General features: G+C 49.0%; 1 protein-coding gene across 1 annotated transcript in view; it reads right to left on the bottom strand.

The window, feature by feature from the left end:
* Positions 1-13992, bottom strand: part of CCDC69 (coiled-coil domain containing 69) — a 33734-nt gene extending 19742 nt beyond the window's left edge. Inside the window, exon 1 of the mRNA XM_068536235.1 lies at positions 13878-13992. Within this exon, the coding sequence (XP_068392336.1) occupies positions 13878-13925 (48 nt within the window). The 5' untranslated portion in view covers positions 13926-13992. The remainder of the gene's footprint in view (positions 1-13877) is intronic.
* Positions 13993-20912: the final 6920 nt, after the last annotated feature.

Genomic DNA, 20912 nt, shown 5'->3' on the forward strand with positions numbered 1-20912 from the left:
GAAGTCTTAGTTTCACCCAACGATGCCCGTGGCGTTCAAACTCTGAGCGTCTGATTTCAGCTCCTCTCAACCGCACTGAGAGGCAAGGGTTATTACAAGGGAGGAAACTGGAGCTGGGGAGGTAAGACACTGTCTAACGGGACCTTGATGTCAAAATCAGCATAAGAACAAGGTCTCAGAACAGTAGAGACTGGAACAGTATCATTAAGGACTGTGGGAGTCTAAAATCACCCAGATCTGGGGCTTCCCTGGTGGCGCAGTGGTTGAGAATCTGCCTGCCAATGCAGGGGACACGGGTTCGAGCCCTGGTCTGGGAAGATCCCACATGCCGCGGAGCAACTAGGCCCGTGAGCCACAATTACTGAGCCTGCGCGTCTGGAGCCTGTGCTCCGCAACAAGAGAGGCCGCGATGGTGAGAGGCCCGCGCACCGCGATGAAGAGTGGCCCCCGCTTGCCGCAACTGGGGAAAGCCCTCGCACTGAAACGAAGACCCAACACAGCAATCAATCAATCAATCAATCAATCAATCAATCAATAAAGTAAAATCACCCAGATCTGGATTCAAATACTAAATCCAACACTGTGTGACTACATGGCCTCTCCAAGCCTTGGTTTCCTCAGGAGGTTATTTTAAGGATTAGATGAGATAAGGCACCTATAACATCTGGCATATTCTAAGATCTCAAACATGGCACTATGAAAGTTATCACGTTATGTTTGAAAAGCATGGCAACAGCAAAGACGCACAGTGCTTTCCTAGATCTTCTAGGCTGCCACTGGCCTCAGGTTGCCTGAAAAAAGTTCATAAAGCTCATGAGAAACTGTCTTCTCCCAAATAACCACCACAGAAGGTGAAAAACTCTTCTCCACTAACAGCTTCCAGACCTTAGGCAGGACATGGCCTTGTGCTTGAGTCTCCAGATCCTGACGGCACCCCTGCCTCCAGGATAACTACTCCAGAATGACATGCAAGACTCATAATCTGTCCTCACTCTACTGTTCTCCTCTACATTTTCTTAATATTTAAATATTGGTAAACATCTTTTTCCAAATATAGTGGTAATAAATAATACATATTTATTCATTATTGGAATATTATATATACTTTCTTACATCTTACTTTTTCAAATATGAGCATTTACTACATGGCATTAAATATTCTATAAATATATTAATTTTAATGACTTGAGTATGACATCCTTACGGGTGAATTTAATCATTTAATCAATAATCCACAGTTGAATATTTTTTTAATCCATACAACCTCCACTGGTTTTAAATCATTAATATTACTCAATATCTAATTGAGTGTTTCATTTTCTAAATACTTTGCAAGAATATGTTGACCGCAAAGAATTTGCTTTTTAAAAAAAATAATGCCTTCATGTATCTCCTTCCACTCTCTAACATTTCTATGAAGCTCCCACTTTGAGTAGCTTTCTGATATTTGTGATCTAACTGTAAAATGTTATTCCCTCCCACATGTGAATAAACATAAATCCAGATGTGAAAAAAAAATCCACATCGTTTTTTTTCACATTGAGGGAAAAAAAGTTGAGGGACTTCCCTGGTGGTCCAGTGGTTAAGACTCCACGCTCCCAATGCAGGGGGCACAGGTTCGATCCCTGGTTGGGGAACTAAGATCCCACATGCCGCACGGCACAGCCAAAAAAAAAAAAATCCACTGTTGAATATTTACATTATTTCCATTTTTTAATTTCCAAATCATGCTTTAGAGAACATACTGATTTATAAAATTTTTCACACACCTAAAATTACTGGCTCTGCCTGTGCTCCGCAACAAGAGAAGCCACCGCAATGAGAAGCCCGCGCACCACAACGAAGAGTAGCCCCCGCTCGCCACAACTAGAGAAAAGCCCGCGCGCAGCAATGAAGACCCAACGCAGCCAAAAATAAATAAAATTTTTAAAAAACAGAAATATAAGATTATAAAACAGAAATATAAGATTAAAAAAAAATAATAAAATAAAATTACTGGCTCTACTTTCCAGAAAGTTTTATCAATTAACTCACCCACTAATAGCACACAGAAGGCCAGTTTCACTGCAACCTTGTCTACATGGACTAGTGTCTTTTTTTTTTTTTTTTTAATTAAAAAAATTTTTTTTCATGTTGACCAAATTGCTAGGCCAAAACCAAACCAAAACAACCTACTGTGCTCCTGGCCCCAAGATGCACAACCGTGTGTTCAAGACCATCCCAGCATGACACATGGTCAAGAATTTCTCAGGCCTCCAGGCCCAGCTCATATATCATTTCCACTTGGTCTCTCCCCAGGGCTGAGTTAGCTCCTGTCAGCGCTACGCTCCAGGGCCTGTTCAGACACCTATGTGAGTAGCTACCCAGTTATCTGTACTTCTGCTAGTCCAAGGGGCTCCTTGAGGACAGGGACCATTTTTGAAATCGACTTTGGATTTGCCCCAGTATCTGTTATGATGCCCAGAACAATATTTCTAGGAATTTGCAGGCCTAATAGAGGGTCTCCTGTATTAGAACCACCTGAAGTCCTTGCTTAACATAGCTCCCGGGCCCAGTTCTAGACCTACAGCATCCGAGGGTGGTGTGTGTGTGTGCTGGGAAGCTCCGATCTACCAACCCATCCAGGTGATTTTGAGGCTCCCCAAAGCCTGAGGACACACAGCCCAGAGCTGAGCAGGAATCGATAAGCAACTGCTGCATGGAAAATTCCCACGGTGGGGCCTTGGCTGCTTCCTCCTCAGAGGTCATGGAGCAGAGTTCACCCTGCAGTGGGAGAGGACAGGAGCTGGGAGGGGGCCACAAAAATTTTCCCTTCCAAAAGCAGAGTGGGGCCGGCCTCAGACTGGGAGGGGCATCCGGCCTGAGCTCTGGAAGAGGGATGGCAGCTTCCTGTGTCAATGGAAACTTGGGCGAAGAAAGCTATGAGGTGGCAGCTAGCAGCACAGGATGGAGGGAGAACCCAGCACTGGGGGAGAGGCCAGGAGACCCAGGTTCCAGCTTCACTGTGTGACATGAGGGAAGTGCTGTCGCCTCTCTGGACCTATCTGTGATGGGTCAGGGCTGGAACAGACGTTCTCCTCCGTCCTTCTGGGCTCCAGGGCAGCCCTTCAACTAAGAGGGCTGGAGACAGGGCCCCTCCATCTTGGTGACATGCACCGTTCTGGGGCCCAGCTCCTTGCTGTCAAGCAGACCAGAGCTCTGCTCTGGGTTCAACCAGAAGCAAACCTGGTCCGCGGTAGAACACGGCTCCGAAAACAGACAGGGTCCAGGCAGAGCGGGAGGACAGGGCCCAGAGACGTGAGGAAGCCAGGCAAGCTCGGACTGGGCCTGGCGAGACCCTCTCGAATATGCTTGCATTTTGGAGGGGAAATTGACCAAATGGAAGGTGTCCAAGAGGAGCTGACAGGATGTGGTAGGAGATTCAAACCAAGTGACAGGAGGGACTGTTAATAGTTGATCAGCCTCGAGAATAGGCAAAAAGCAAAAACAAAAAGAAAAAACTCTGGACTCCATCTTCAAATCTCTGCAGGACTGCCATGAGGTAGAAGCTGCTAGTGTGCGGTCCACAGCCTTGAAGGGCAAGATGGTGTCCAAGGACTAGAAGTTTCAAGTGCAATATGAAGAATCTCAGAACTGTCCCAAATAGAGATAGGCTGCCTTATTGGAGGGTGGGGTGGTGGTAGTGAGCTCCCTGTCACTGGTAGCATACAAGAAGAGGCAAACTTCATTTTGCAGGTTGGACTGACTGAGTGATCTCAGAGGGCCCTCAACTCTAACCGTCAATAATTCTATAAAATATCCCTGATGTTCAACAAGTAAAGACCTCCAGTAAGCATCAAGTGTTTAACTAGTGCAGGCGGTACGTAAAACCCACCAACATTAACAGAGTCCCAGGGGGCTCTGTTGAGTATTATTCAGGTTGCAGTACTTTGGGGTGAATTTTCATAGTCTCATACTAAAGTGTCCAGGATAGACTCACTTCCCTCAAATTCCGAGCCTCATCAGGAAAGAATGAGGAAGGCAGAAGCAACTTGGATAGAAACTTCCCAGCTATTCCTTCCCTTGGGAATCCCACTAGGATGGAAGCCAAGCCCTGAGGCTGGCTCGGCCTTTCCTGAAGACACTTGGTCTAACCTTGCTTTAGGGACCATCACTCCATCTTCTTCATGGGCCTTCAGGCATTGTGTATTTCTGATTGAATGGTGTGATTTATGGCCTCATTATTCCTGCTTAGCTTCGAGAATTTAGTAATCAAAGGACCCTTAAGAGTTCACCAAGCTCCTCTGCCATCCCCATAAACCACAGCCCTGGCTTCCCTTGGCCACATAGTTCTGTCACACCCACCTTGGCTGAGGAAGGCTTACTGGGACCCAGAAGACAGGGATGGAAGGGCCCCTGGAGACAGTTTATTCCAATCCTCACCTCCTATTTCCAGATGGAAAAACTGAGGCCCAGAGGGGTGGTGAGCAGTGCTTGTCAGAGGCCACAAAGCAGGGAGCAGAGCCCTAAAGGGAATCCAGACTCGAGGCGGAGCCCCTTCCGCGTCCTTCGTGCCAGATTGATCCAAGTAGCCGAACGTTTAGGGGATTCTGAGCCTCAAGGGACTCATGTCACAACCCTCTGCAGTATCAGAGCTGCCTTTCCGGTGTCAGAGCTCAGCGTGGGTGGGGCCCCTGGCACCACTGGTTTCGGGATCTGAACAACCACAGCAGAGCCCATTGGCTGAGGGTAGAGGCAGGAAGGAGGTGGCGGCGGAGGCCTGTGGAGGCAGAGGCCCAAGGGGCCCCTCCAGGACTTCGGGTGGAGGAGAGGCAGGACCTAAATGTTCAGGGCTGTTGAGAAATGTTAGCATTCACATCCAAACTACAGAGGCTCGGATGTAAGAACACCCTAACCACAGGCCTCAGCTTCCCCATCTCTAAGATGGGCAGAAGTATTTTGCCAAAGCAATGCCTGAATGTGATTTCATTTTCACGCAGCCAGGGAGGGACACCAAAGATTTACTTCAACGTGTTCATTTTACACATGACGGCGTCAGCATCAGCCAGTGCCTGCCTGGGGACATGCCGACGTGACCACGCAACCGAATGAAAGGAAGGAGCACCAGCCAGTACCTCTCAGCTGTGTCAGGAGGCCCTGCCTATTCTCTGAATACCTGCAATGCCCCTAGAACACCCCAAGTCAGGGGCGGATGTGGCCTCCATCCCTCCCATCTGACCAGCTGACGAAAGAGATCTCAGGGGAGGACAGAACCACTTCCCTCCCATGCATCTGCTGAGCCCACCCATGGCAGACAGTGAGCGCAGGGCCCAACCCCTCATTCACAGATGGAGAGGCTGAGGCCTAGGAAAGGGTTTCCAGTATACCATATCCCCTTCCCTCCTCCCTAGAGCCCACCTTTTCCTGTCCTGTATCAGCCTCCCAGGGGGTCTGCAAGCTCTGCTCGCCTGAGAGGGCCCGGAGCTGGCAGAAGCACTCGGTACCATTTCCAGCATTTGGGTCAGCCCGCCAGGCAGAAGGACCCTGAAGGAGTGGGACAGAAAACGGTGTCAGTGGCCACAGCGGGGGAAGAGACGGGCTGAGGGCATAGATACACGGCTGGATATCCACCTGTCTCACCAACCCAATGGCAAACTCCCCAGTCAGAGTCTAGAGTCAGGCCCCTAACTTGCTACTTGCTTGCTGTGTGACCTTGGGGAAGCACCCTCCCCTCTCTGGGCTTCTGTTTCCTCCTCTCTATGGCATGGAGCCGGGCAATGGGATACATCAGGGCCCTTCTGGTTTGGGTATGCTGTGGATGCAAAGGAAGGGGCAGAGTGAGGTCATCCCGACACCTCATCCTCTATCAGTCCTGTCACGCTCGCTGGCTCCAGGCACGGCAGAGCTGGCAGTTGGACACACGCAGCTGTCAGCCCCTGCATGGAGAGGGCTTCTCTGCAGGACAAGGAAGGAGGGGCCCTTGCTCAGGAGGGTCTGCGGGGTGTCCTGAACCCTTCATACCACCCTCTGTTCTTGAGCAGCTCCTGTGGAGAGGATGTAAAACGGGGGGCTGGAGTGCCTGGAGCAGAAGATGACAGAGCCCAGCAGCCACCTCGCAAGGTACACGCGGCAAGCACCCCCACCCTGCCATAGCACGGCCAGCAGAGACCAGCACCCATTAGCGAGGACCGTGGCTCCTCCAGGGTGCTCAGGGCGGGGTCACTTGTAACAGGGAAACGCTGGAAACCAGGTTCATATCCACAACAGGGCACCAGCTCAATACACTAAGGTATATAACACTAGGCAATGGCACTCATATGTTTAAAAAAACAAAGTAGGAATTTACCAACAAGAGTGGAAAGCCATTAGGTAGAATATCAATAGGCAAAATACACTATTTCTACTGTACGTAAATGCACAGGAAAAACTACCTAGAAAAGCACACACTGATGGCAGTCAGTCATCATCTCTAGAGAAAGGACTAGAATTATTGCCGTCAAGGAGGGGGAGCTTCAGTTTTGCCTAAATTCTTAGAATTTTTCAAACAATAGTGTATTCAGGTTTGACTTGTGTACAATGAACGAAAACAGGCAGAATAAATACCTCTCTTGGAACCTAAAAGCAGCCATGGCGATCATTTTACAGGTGGGGAGATCAAGGCCCGGGGAGAGAACCAGCTGAGATCACACAGCAAGTTAGTGAAAGAGGCAGGAGTGAGACCCACTCTTGACCCCCGGCCCAGCGCGCTTTCCTCTGCAGATGCTGCAGCTGGTGTCCAACAGCACTTGGGCCTTGTCTAAGCACCTCCTTGTTTGCAGTGTTCCGTACCCTTCTGCCAAGCCATGGTTCCAAAGGGGAGGCACTGGGTTCTTCCTGCCCAATTCTACTGGTGGCAAGGTGCGGGAGGGGTGAGAGAGGGTGGGGAGTAATTAACCTTAAAATATATATATGTTTCCTAGGGTTGCTGTAACAAATCACCACGACGCTGGTGACTTAAAACAACAGAAATTTATTCTCTTCCAGTTCTGAAGGCTAGAAGTCCCAAACCAAGGTATCAGGTGGGTTGGGTCCTTCTGGAAGCTCTGAGGGAGTTTCTGTTCCATCCCTCTCTCCTAGCTTCCAGTGGTCGTCAGCAATCCTTGGCGTTCCTTGGCTTGTAGCTGCATCACTCCAATCTCTGCTTCTGTCATCACATGGCCTTCTCCCCGTGTATCTGTGTCCAAAGTTCCCTCTTCTTACAAGGACACCAGTCCTTGGATTAGGGCCCACCATCATCCAGTATGACCTCATCTTGACTGATTACATATGCAAAAACCCTGTTTCAAATAAGGTCATACTCATAGGTTCTGGGTGTACATGAGTTTGGGTAGGGACACTAATCAACCCATTAAAGGGACTTCCCTGGCGGTCCAGTGGTTAAGACTCCGTGCTTCCACTGTAGGGGGCACGGGCTTGATCCCTGGTCAGGGAACTACGATCCCGCATGCCGCGTGGCACGGCCACAAATAAACAAACATAAAAAAATCCATTACAGATAACTTTTCTGATGTCAGAGCTGTTTTCTCAAGGAGAGGACAGGGGGTAGGGTTGCACGGGGTGGTGGAGAAATGACAAGGTTTGTTGTACACTCTGAAAAAGAACTTCACTGCTGGGGAGGAAGGAAAACTGGAAGTAGGTCAGTTTGTACATCACTTATCTGGGGGGAAAGCATGGGTGTGGGATGGATGTATTGTGAGGCATTTGGCCTAGATGTTCTGGAAGATTCAGATTTGAAAATAAAGTGACACAAGATAAATGATTTTTAAGGATTCACATTTACCTGGTGAGAGAAGTCGATGGCTTGTCTTTGGGTGATGGATAGATTTAGATCTATCTATGCTAAAGATAGATGGAATTTCTCATTTTCTCTCTCTCCTTCTCTCTGCCTGGGCCGGGGCCCCGGGAGCTCCCCCTGCACCCACCTGCAGGTCCTGCTCCCTTCCTGGCCCAGACCCTGGTCGACCAGTCATCCGGGATGGCTCACAGGGCTCTGAGGGTAGAGGACACTTAGAGAACAAAGTGCAGGCCTTGAGGATGGAAACCCAAGTGCACCCCGAGATGTCAGAGCCAGGATTCAGGCCATGCATCAGACTCTTCCTTTTATGGGGGCTACCCAACTTTTTCCAAGTTTGGTTTTTGAACATGAACGCTCATGAATGTTATACTGAGGTCTCTTGGAACTCTTTTTCAGGTAGATTTCAGACTTTTGCTTACTAGCCAACCTATGAACACTGAGATGTCTGGTGGCAGCCCCTCCTACCAGGAGTGTCACCATCTTGACTTATATGGCATCCTGTTTCCGGACGAACGATTTGAAGTTTTATCTTTTCGGCCCTTTTTATAACAAAAAAATACAAGTGATGACGTGAAGCATGGGCCCCAAACTCAACACCCAACTGAGGCAGCAATGGAAGTCCTGAGGTGGCTGGGGGCATCTCAGGCTCTCAGGGACCTATGCTAGCTGATTGGGAATTCAGCTACAAAGGAACAGAATTAAAAAAACATGTACATGTGCAGAAAATGTGTTACCAAAGGTTGTGTGTCCAAGGCAAGTATTATTAGGAATTATTCTGATGGGTTTTAGGTCACAGGGCACAGATGTCTCTTTATAACATAGAAATCTGGCATTGAACCTCACAAGGTTGTCAGAGGTCATATATATGGAAGCCTGTATTGACTTTTAACTAGGATGATTTTTCCGGTGGGGGGGGGGCATCATTTTGGGGGTTGGGCAAAGCTCAGAGGCCACATACACAGCAACGTCCCCACAATGTTTGGGACAGAGGGCTCAGTGCCAGGGAAAGGCAGTTTCCTTTCATAGACCCTCTGTCCCACCCTTGGCAAAGCAAGTTCAAAGGTCAGATTTGCCCTGCTCCTACCGACCAGGTGTCAGGGGCCCTGCCTCTTGTGTACCCCATTCACCCTGACACAAGTGTCTGGCCCCCATTCACCTTCAAAACCCAGCCAAGATGACACCTCTCCCTGGAGGCCCTCCCTCCCCCAACCTCTCCCCTCTGACAAAAAGGCACAGTCTCCCGGCTTAGGATGAAAACACAAGGGTGGGTAGGAGTGGGGAGTGTAAATAACCAAGTGTCCAAACTGGTTAAATAAGCCACAGAACATCCACAGAACATTAGATGGCCATTAAAAATCACATTTTCGTGGACTATTTAACATGGGAGAATGCCCCCAACAAAATATTAAGTAACTAGAACATAATCATTTAAAATATATTCCCAGGGACTTCCCTGGCAGTCCAGTGGTTAAGAATCCACCTTCCAATGCAGGGGACGTGGGTTCGATCTCTGGTCGGGGAACTAAGATCCCACACGCCGTGGGGCAACTAAGCCCCTGCGCTACAACTACAGAGCCCACGAGCTCTGGAGCCTCGCGCCACAACTAGAGAGAAGCCCGCACGCTGCAACCAAGACCTGACGCAGCCAAAAAACAAATGCATAAATAAATATCAAATAAACAAATAAGATAAAATATTTTCCCAATTCTGCAAACATAGTCACATTCACATATACCATACATGTGGGAAAACAGCAGAAAGAATGCCGCTGAAATGTACACAGAGGCTACCTCTTCATGGTGGGATTAAAAACTACTTTAAAACTTCTTTATACTTTTCCAAATTCTGAAATTTTGCCTCAAACATTATAGTAATCACAATAATGAGATGTCTTGAGAGGAATCCTAAGTACTTCCTCGTCCGAGGCTTGCATCCTCTCTTCTATTTTTGCCACAATCGCAGCTGACCTCTGCTTGAACTACTCCGGGATGGGGAACTCACTACCCTTCTTCCTGGTGAGAAGTAGAATCTGGCTCCCTTTAGCTTCCCCTCATTGGCCACAACTCTGCCTCCTGGAACCAGAGAACAAGGCTGTGCCCTGTGCCCATGCCGCTTGACAACACTTCAGAGGTTGGAAGGCAGTGGCCAGGCTCCAGGCTTCATCTTCCTAACCCAGCAGCCTGCCAAGGACATTAATGTCCCCCTGTCTTCCGCAACCCTGTTTGCTGTCCTTGGGTACAATCCAGGCGGTGATGTCCTCACCCACATTCCGTCTTATCGAGGGTGTGCCACTTACCAGTTGGTGTATCAGGGGCTCTATTACATGCATTCTTTCACCTAATCTTAGAACCCTATGACTCAGGAGCTAACATCACACGTATTTTACAGATGAGGAAACTGAGGCACGGAAAAGCCAAGTCCCTTCCACGGTCACTTAATGGATACAAGATGGAGCCAGGACTGAAGTGGCACGTGGCCCAGAGTCGGACAGCTGAGTTAATAAATGAATATGTGGACCCAGTTCTAAAGCCCATGTCCTAAGTGTCTATGGTTTTGTTTCAGAATTAGCTGTGCCCATGCCAGTCTCTCCCATGGTGTTCACTTCTGCATCTCTGCCTCTCTCACCTGGCCTGCTACATGGAAACCCTCCTGAAGGGCTACTGACCACAGAGAACCTGTTGCGCGAGGTCTGGCTCCAGGAGCAGTGCTGAGCCAGGGTCTCTGATGCGCTGCTCAGAGCTGTGGCACCAGAGCCGAAGCCCTGGGGATACCAGGCACACATACAGGGGACTGACCATGAGGCACTAGCTGTCCCTCCCCACCTTGGGCCCAGACAGGTAACCTGTTGGGGATGGAAGGCCCCTGCGTACTCTCCATGTCACTCCTACAGGCAAGTCCATGGGCTTGCTTCCTCAGCCCCTCCCCTTTCTGTCCGGCCTTCTCCCAAATCCTCCCAGGGATGTGGCCACGTCAGCCACGGTCTCTACCAAAAAGGGTTTCGGAAGGACCACACAATGCAGGTGGTTCTTCGGTATCCACATCCAGCCTGCTAGGGATGCCCACTCATTTTTTCACCAGGATTTCAACTTTCCCCCAAAGTCCCAGTAACACTCGGCCCCAGGTCAGGCCTCTCAGTGGGATCTAGGACAGCTGGTCAGCTAAGGCCACCAGGCACTGTTGACCACGGGACTCAGCAAACCCTCAGGGCCTGGTCCCTGGAGGGACCTTGAGAAGTCCTAGTGGTCAAGCCCCTGTCCCTAGCCAGCGAAGTCCCCGCTGAGAGCGCCGGCCTCAGTCCTCACAGCTGGCCACGCGTACTCTCCACAACCAGCACTGTCACTCTGTGCTTCTCGGGCTCAGCCTCTGCTCAGACTGTCTTTTCTGCCTCGACTGGGTAACTCCTACCAAACCTTCAACACTCGGCCAAGGCGTGCCCTCATCCAAGAAGCCTTCCTGTGTCTCTCAAAGCTGGATGAGACACTTCTGCCGCACCCTGGGCTAACCCCTAGTTGGGCTCTCATGTGGCCCTCATTCACTCACTCAAATATTTATGTAGCACCTGCTCTGGGCTCTGTGCAGGGAAGTGAGCACTAGCCGGGAGAGCAGGAAACCAGGCCCCACTGCACGGCTTGGCCACCAGCTGACTACGTGACATCACTCCTCCCTTGAACCTCAGTCTCCTCCCCTATAAAGTGGGGAAGATTCGGCAGCTCAGCCTGGCTTCCAGGCTTCTGTGAGGTCGGCAGGATGTGAAAGTACTCTGTCAACTGCCACTCAGGGTGAGTCATTGTTGTCGTGACCTGAGCCTCCTGCCGTCTGAGCTCATTTTTGTACATCCCATCCTCAGAGGCCCCCTCTCCCCCGGGGGGCTGAGAGCCTACTGGGGATGAGCTTGGAAGCTCACGCCTTCTAGGGGTTGGCACCTGGATGAGAACCTGGGCAGGAGCACAGCACGAAGGCATGGAGACAGGCGTGAACTTTAAACAAAATCAGCTTATAAATCCTGCCACTCAGGGGCAGGGGCCTGGCACTGCTGGGGCAGGAAGAAAAGCCAGGCTGCTCTGAGGCAACAGGGTAAAGGCTTTAATGCCAAAGGGCTTTGGAATCAACAAGAAGCCACTGGAAGCACCGAGTAGGGGCAGACACAAAGAACACCGGGCTAGGGGACTGGATATCTGGGTTCTACTCTAAGTTGCTCTGTGACCTCAGTCAAGACCCTTCCTTCTCCAGGCTTTAACCTCCCATCTGTATGTTGGGTGCATCAGCCCGGGTGGTACCCAAGGCCCTTTCCCACAGGGATAGTCTCTGCTGACTTGACTTGCCCTTCACAGCTTGAGACAGGGGGTCCAGTTCAGGCTGTGCCAGGGACAGACAGGGACAGCTGGCGAGGCTTTCAGAAAGGCCACGAGGCAGGGGAACCCATGCTCACTGTGGTCTCCTCTTCTGGACTATGGAAGAGTCAAGGCCTGGAACGGGGTTCCTCCTCCAGTCTCCTCCCACCACTGTGTAGATGGAATTCACCCTTGGCCCACTTTGCAGACGAAGAGGTTGACACAGGTGCAGAGAACACAGATTCTCAGACTCTTAGAAATCATCCTGCTTATCGCCCTCCCTCTCCATATAGAGGGAGAAACTGAGGCCCAGAGAGTGCTAATGGCTGACTTGGGGTCACACAGGATGTTAGTGGCAGAGCTAGGATTAACACTGAGGACCGATGTCCTCCTATCACCAGTTCGTTATAAGTCTCAAGCCAGGCTCAGGTTTATGTGTTCATCATCCCATCAGCCAGCCTCTGCTTCCACTGATGGAGGCAAGCCTCAGTTTCCCTGTCGGAGCCAGGGAAGACAGGAGGGTTTCTGGGTCAGAGCTCGGTGAGGTTTTTTGAACTGGGAATAAAGGAGGAGCAAGGAAAGCGGGGGAGGCACTGTACTTGGGACAGAAACTCTTCTCCCTGGACTAGGCACAGGGCAGGAAATAGAATCATCCAGGTTGGGGACAGTACTGCATACTCAATAGGCAGAAAAGCTTGTGCTCAAGCACAGGCAAAGCATCAGACACTCAAGTTCAATGAAAAATTACTAAATAGTGTCACAGTGGCGGGGGGGGGGGGGGGCTCTTGAGGTCTCAGGGGACTGATCATCAAGTTTATAGGACCACCTATTCCCACCTGGCTGGAGGGCAGGCAGTCGTAGGAAAAAGGCTCAGGACTTGAGGGTCCTCCCTTCCCTCTCTGTGCCTCAGGTTGTCCTCTGGCTCCAGGCTCTGACCTTCTGGGCTTGTCAGAACCCAAGGGGCAGCTGGTCCCACTGCAAGAAACCCGAGTAGAGTCTCCTGGGCCCTGACCCAGCTCGGAGGCCCCTTGGGGGAGGGACAGGAAGGGAGGGAAGGGGAGCAGAAGGCGGTAAATCTCTCCCCCCCCCCCCGTTGGCCCCTCCCAGCTACCCTTAGGACAGCCCACATGCACCGGCTCCGGGGCCTGAAAAGGCTCTAAACCAGCACTTCTCAAACTTTAAAGCGTAGTGTAATCACCTGGGCATCTTGTTAAAAGGTTCTATTTTAGTAAGTCTGGGGCACAGCCAGAGATTCTGAATTTCTAACAGGTCCCAGGTGATGCTGATGATGTAAAGCCGTGGACCACTCTGCGTGCGAGTAGCGGCCCTAGAGATAATCTGCCTCTTAATGGTGGGAAAACCCAAGGCCCAGAGAGGTCAAGTCACATGTCCACGGCCACACAGCGAGCAGCCCCAGACCGAAGGAAAAGGGCACCTGCCATAGGCACTAGGCATTTCCCCAGCCCGCCAGCCGGAATCAGCTGCCCTTCCCCGGCCCTGGGGCCGTGTTTGTAAACTCGGCTGCCCCGCGCGGCTCAGCCCAGGGCCGTGGGGGAGAGAGCGCCGCCCGGCCGAGTCTTCCCCGCCTCCCTCCGCGCCGGCCTCTAGCTGTTCTCCGTCCGGCATCCCCGGCCGACCCGAGGGAACCCGGGGCGCCGAGGGTCCCCTGAGGCGGAGTGGTTCCGCACCCTCCTTCCCCTCCGAAGACAAACTTCTCCGCCGGCGCCCTTTACCTTTTTGGGGGGTTTGCAGCAGCTCAGCCTGCTGTGTCCGCAGCCCATCCTCCTCGGGGGGCTCCCGGACGCCGCCTCCCAACTCCGGGGCCCCCAGAGGAGCCTGCCGTTCTGGCCCCGCTGCCGGCTCCGCGCCCGCCGGCCGGGGCTGCCGGCGAGACCCTGAAACTGAACCTGGAAGCGCAGACTTGAGCGGGAGCTGGGGCGGCCGCGCACCGTAAATACTCGAAAAACAGGGCCTCAGCGAAGCCGGCTGGGCGCGCGGAGCCGCCGCCTGAGCAGGTGACCAGAATCTTTGTAAATGATAGAAAACTCGGGCCAGGGCCGAAAAGATCCCTACGGTCAATGGATTCCTTTCCAGACCCGCAGCAGAGAAAAGGCCAGGAAAAAAAATTAAAACAATGATTTAGTAAACACAACAGCTACCATTTATTGAGTTGTTTCTGTCCCGACTTCTTTGCACATATTATTTCGATTTCTTGCAATCTCCTTGCAACAAAGGTATTAGTTCCTCCATTTTACAGGTGAGGAAAATCAGGCTCCGAGATGTGATTTGCCTAAGCTCACAAACCTAGTAAGTATCAGAGTCCAGATAAAAATCCAGTTCTAACTCCAGAACCTAAGCTTCCAACCATTTCCCTACAAATACATAATAATGGGAAGTTTAATTGTAATGCCTCCCCACTTCTGGGTCCACAGCTCCTTCCAGCTCACAAGCACCTGTAATATTCTACTCTATCCATTTTGAATCTATGTTGCCCATCACAACAACTTTGTGAGGCAGACAGGCAGATGCAGGGAGAGTAAGAGATGTAAAATGTCAGAGTCTGGGAAAAAGAACTTTTGTTTACCCTTGTTTTGTTACTAGCTGAGGTTTCTGGGAGTGGCAATGCAGGAAAAAGACACCTAACTTTGAAAATCAGTGTGAGTGTGTGCCACTTGGAAAGATGTGCTGATGAAAGGGACTTACAGTCATGAATGGGAAAAGAATGTGAGACCACTACAGAACTTCCCCCTCCACAGAGTAAAAACCCAATTGCAGCAGGTTCAAAGAAAGGAAACTGAGGACACAGGTGATATTAGGTTCTTGGAAAGAAGAATAAGATGGTGGTTCACAAGGTGTGGCCCCCAAATCAACAGCATAAGCACTACCAGAAATCTTTGACAGAAATACAAATTCTCAGACCCCACCCAGACCTACAGATCCTAAACTCTGGAGATGGGGCTCAGCAAGCTCTAGCTTCCCAAGCCCTCCCAGTGATTCTGAGCCATGCTTATGTGTGAGAACCACTGCTGTAGGACGCGCTGAACAGGTAATGAGGAAAGAGTATCTACTTAAATTAACAATGATTATGAAACAGTGCTCATGATTTACTAAAAACCCAAACCAACAAACAAGCAAAAAACCAGAACAAAGTAAATATCCAAGAAAAGGAGCTTGGTTAAAAAAATTATGATATATCCATAAAAATAGAATATCATGTAACCTGCTAAAATACTGATGAGGATGAAGTTTTTAAATGTCATAAAATGTAACAAATTCATTCTTATTTTTAAAAAGTGTTAATAGTGATGACCTCTACATGAGGGTGAGATTTTGGATATTCATTTTCTTATGTTAAAAAAAATGAGTATACACTTCTACTATTATAATAAGAAAATTATTGTCATAATAAGAAAAAAGTTCTCTAAAAAATATGTTTTTAGGGCTTCCCTGGTGGCGCAGTGGTTAAGAATCCACCTGCCAATGCAGGGGACACGGGTTCGAGCCCTGGTCCGGGAAGATCCCACATGCTGCGGAGCAACTAAGCCTGTGCGCCACAACTACTGAGCCCGTGTGCCACAACTAGAAGCCACCGCAGTGAGAAGCCCGCACACTGCGCAGCAACGAAGACCCAATGCAACCAAAAATAAATAAATTTTTAAAAAATATGTTTTTAAACCCAGGCATGAGATTGAGACTAGTTTTTCACCATCAAGTTGGTAAGGATGTGAAATCCCAAGGAAATAGACAATGATTGTGATGAACTAGGTAGGAAAGCAATGTAAAGGACAAACAGGGCCAAAAATGTGTAGAGAGATCATAACCAGTAATGTCTTGGGTGATCCTGAACCTGTTGTTTCTCTTTTCGGAGAGTTTCCCATCTGAACATCGAAGAGTTGAACTTTCTAAAAATGATCTGGAATTTTAATGTCAGCAGTTGGAATCAATAACTTGGGCTAGTGGGTAGGAACCAGGAAGGCAAATTCTGTTCCCAGAGGCTCTGTTCTCAGGGCCTCTTGCCTCCGGCTTCTTTAAGCTTCCTGGGAGACCAGGCTCAGATTTCCTATGTTCACACAACTGGCTTTTTGGTTATGTGCTTTGAAGTTCCACCTGAGAAAAAACCCTAAGGAGTTTTTTTTTGCTTTAGGAACTTGAGTTTAAATAAGTTGCTAATGAGATTTTTGGTGGTGGTCGTGCCAGTCAGGTTAGGTAAGGTTTTGCTGCAGTGATGAAAAACATACAAATCTCAGCAACTTATGAGTGAAGCTAAGTTTTGCTCACACTACCCGTCTAGAATGGGGAGGCCGAGGGCTCTGCTTCACAGAGATATTCGACACCTTTCTAAGATTAAGATGCAGCCATCCCAACTCCATGGCTTCAGGGTTTGCCAGGCCAAGAGGAGACAGTGTATGGAGAATGGTGCATGGGGTCTTAAATTCTTCCACTCAGGAGTGACACACATTAAGTCCACTCACATTTTATTGGCTAAAGCAAGTCGCATGGTCAGGCGCAACTTCAAGGGGATGGAGAAGTGTAATGTGTGCCCAGAAGGAGAAGAGAACCAGAAATACTGGTGAACAGCAGAAATGTCTACCACAGTTAGCAATCAACAAGCAGGTACTATGACGTGCCCATTTCTTGGGCAAGTAGGGTAACTAACTCGTCCTGGTCTGCTCAGGATTTCCCCACTTTCAGCACTGAAAGTCCCATGTCTCAGGAAACTCCTCAGTCCTAGGCACACTGGGACGGTTGGTCACCCTATGGGCAAGGACAGTGAAGACTCAGTTCTTGTCTTAAATTAGTTATAATCTATTTTCTTGACATTAGACCTATACATAGGAAAAGATGGGAAACTTACAAAAACAGGTTATAAAGCAAATGTCAAGTTGCATATTCCATGCAGGAAGTATTAGCATTAAAAGGAGATAAGAGACAGTGGTGGATGGGGATGGGAAAGGAAGACTTCCTGGAGAAATACTAAAGCCAAAAGCCATTCATGGCAAAAGGAATCCTAGAATCTCAGGCTGGGATGGGATCTAATGCTTCACTTCTGTTGCTTCTAACTCAGATAAATCTCTTTTATAATTTCCCTTCTATAATTACCTTTCCTACTGTATTTGTGCAGTCTATGTTTGAATACTTCCAGTGATGGGGAAATCACTACCTATCTTTCCATATCTAGGGGGAAGAGGAGAAGCAGGAAGGAGTAATCGCAAGAGGGAGGAACAGCATGGGTCAAGTCAGGGTAGAGTGTGGAGGCTGGGGAGTTGGGGAAAAAGGAGGAATTAGTGTTGGTGACTAGGTTGTGTGTAAAGGGACAAAAGTTGAGGATGGGGTGAGCAATTTTTGGGAAAGATTGGAAAGAACAATGTGGGAATTATCTTGAACACCTTTCATATGAAAAGTACAATATACTCACACATAAAAAGTTTCGCCTAGAATTCCAGGAATTTCAGGGCTCCCTGCAGCCCACACAGTGGGGCTGTGTGTGGATCCCAGGTTAAGAACCTCTCAATGCAGTGGTCACTAAACATCATTCTAGCCCTGAAAGCTTTCTCTGTGTGGGTTCCGAATGAGCCCAATGGTTTCCCAAACATGTTGTCTGCCCGGAGTAACTTTCTTTACTATCCACCTGTGTGAGTTATCATTCTACCTGTACATCAGGAAACAACTCAAATGCCCTCTCCTTACAAAAGCCCTGCAGCACCTGTTCTACAACTCTCTTACTTGTTTGTGTGCTCTGTGAGTCCTCCCTAATGGACTACGGGTTACACAGGTCTGCCACCTCCCTCCTTATGCCACCTGGTCCTTAGTAGGTCATGGCAGAGACTTCCAGTCACCTTACTCAACTTCCATTCTTCTCTCTTCCTTAGTGATGGAATCCTGATATTCTCTGGGTCAGGGGCGTGCTACTTCCTCAGCTTCACTTGCATCAAGGGGCGCTCAGTGATATGTAAGGGGGCATTACTGGTTGGGGCTTCCAGGACAACATTTAACAGAAGAATGACTCAGCTGGGAGCAGGTCTCCCCCTTTTCTTGCCCCCGTTTTTCCTGCCTGGAATACAGACATGATGGAATACAGCCATTTTATTACCCTGAGCAAGAAGGTGGAAGGAGCCTTGATCTCTGATGAACTGATGGAGCCCCAGTCCCAGATTTGATCAACCACTTCCTAATATTTTCACATAATAGAATAAACAACAAATTTGTTTAAGCCACCGCCACTGAGATCACTGCCACTGAGATTCTGTCACTAGCAGCAGAATGCAATTTCCAACCAATTCATAGGTCACTAATTAACATTTGTTATATTGAATTTAATTAGAATAATTTACTCTTGGAGATACTGGATGTACCCCAGCTTCAGTTCTGGAGGTGGGACACGAGGCTCTGCTGAGAAAATTTTCCTGGATTTGCCAGACTCTTGATGGAAATGTTGGTTTTGACAGCTTCCTCCTGGAAATATATGTAAGAGAAGGAAATGAGAGGGGACCTAAAATTGTCGCGTTCTTAGGCTTCTATTGGAGTGTTTCTCAGGGAATGGGCAGGCTCATGTGCTTCAGAATCATCTGGATCCTTTTCCCATCTATTCAATCAGGCCCTGGAGGGCTGAGTCTGAGAAATTTTCACAATAAAATTTGAAGCTTATTGCTCCAGTTGTTGTGGTAGGTTATCTCACCAGGGAATCAAATTGTTACATTAATTATATCGAATTGTGTTGAACTGAATTAATAGGGAGGTCCTTGGAAAGGAGAATTGAGTCTGAGTAATGCTAATTAGCAAGAAGCCATCCCTGCCTATTTTCCCAGAAGATCTGTGGTTTGGGTCTTGGGGCTGCCTTGGGAGAGGCAGCAAGATTCACTTTACCACTTTCTTTATACCAAGAGTGAATTCATGCCACTGATCATTGGTTAATGCTTCCTCTGTTCGATGAAGTTTGGATGGAGGTCCTCAAGGAGCTCCTGTGGTGATGCAGATTAGGAGGGCACAGAGCATCACCTAGGGATTCCAGGGGAAATTACACATCACCTCTTTAGGCGGGCTCTAGGGTCCGGAGGCTGCTAGGAAACATTTCTTTACATCAGCGGTTCTCAGAATGTGGTCTGGGGAGTAGCAGCATTAGCATCTCTTGGGAAATGGTTAGAAATGCAAATTTTTGGGCTCCACCCCAGACGAGCTGCCTCAGAAACACTGGGTATGGGGCCCAGGAATCTGTGTTTTAGGAGTCCTCCAGGTAATTCTGATGTGTGCTTATGTTTGAGCTACTTTCAACCTGTATGTCCTCCTGTCAGCCATTTTTAAAAAATTAATTTTATATATTTATTTATGGCTGTTGGGTCTTCGTTGCTGCGCACGGGCTTTTCTCTAGTTGCGGCGAGCGGGGGCTACTCTTCGTTGTGGTGCGAGGGCTTCTCACTGCGGTGGCTTCTCTCGTTGCGGAGCACGGGCTCTAGGCCTGTGGGCTTCAGTAGTTGTGGCACGCAGGCTCAGTCGTTGTGGCTCATGGGTTTAGTTGCTCTGTGGCATGTGGGATCTTCCCGGACCAGGGATCGAACCCGTGTGCCCTGCATTCGTAGGCGGATTCTTAACCACTCTGCCACCAGGGAGGTCCCTGTCAGCCATTTTTTAATGGGCACAGAGATGAGAGATGGAGTGAGGTCCTGGGCTCAGTGAGTCTCCAGTAAGCCCCATTTTCCATGTTAGAGACATCCTTGGCTGGGCTGAGTGTCTGGTTTCCAGGCCACTCCTAACCGTGCCCTTCATGTGACACACAGAGGACTGTTCCATGGGTTCTGAGCCAGGCCCTGAGCCATCTCACATCTAGGGACTAAGGGTGAGTCCTTCCAGATAGAGTCCCCTGATGATCAGCTTTTTCATTTAAATGTAATCGGATCATGGGACTTCCCTGGTGCTCCAGTGGCTAAGGCTCCACACTCCCAATGCAGGGGGCCCGGGTTCTATCCCTGGTCAGGGAACTAGATCCACATGCCGCAACTAAGAGTTTGCATGCTGCAGCGAAGATCCCACATGCCACAACTAAGACCCAGAGCAGCCAAATAAATACATAAATATCAAAAAAAAAATGTAATTGAATGAGCAGGACTTCAACACTAGCTGGGGGCTGGGAGCTTTCCAGGCCTATATCAAGGATGCATATTGACTTGTCTGGCTGGAAGTCAGCCATCTACCTGTCCCGTCCTGTACACCTCAGGCTGTTTGTGCCTTCTGCACCTTCCCACCCAACATCATGTTCTCAGTTCCATTCGGTTCCAAACAAACTTACTGTATATTTTTAGTGCAATCCCAGTTTCCACCAGCCCATCTCATTTGAAAAATGAATATTTTTCCACCTATATCATTTGCTGTGTAATCAAAATTTAAGCAACCCTTTTTGAACAGATAACTGCCCTAAACCTCTCCTTTCTGGAAAACTGGTGTTTCCTGCCCTGATGCCACCTTCCTTGCTCCACTCCAATGGGAGAATCTTACCCACAGGGAACTAACTGGAGTGAGAGTTGGAAGATGGTGAGGCAGGGCCTGTTTTCCAAGTCAAAAATTGGAACACATGATTTAGCAAAGGAATTTGTGACATTTATATTCTTTATTGACCTGATTCTATTCATTTACTCTTTGCCAACATATTGGAATTTCTAGGACATCTAAACGGTTTATGGGGACAAGGAGGCGGAATATTTGTAAATGGGAACAGAACACATGAGAAGCATGATACAGCTCCAAGGCTTAAAACCTAACTGTCTACAAGGCTGGGT

This window comes from Eschrichtius robustus, chromosome 2 (assembly GCF_028021215.1).
Source record: "Eschrichtius robustus isolate mEscRob2 chromosome 2, mEscRob2.pri, whole genome shotgun sequence".
NCBI lineage: Eukaryota > Metazoa > Chordata > Mammalia > Artiodactyla > Eschrichtiidae > Eschrichtius > Eschrichtius robustus.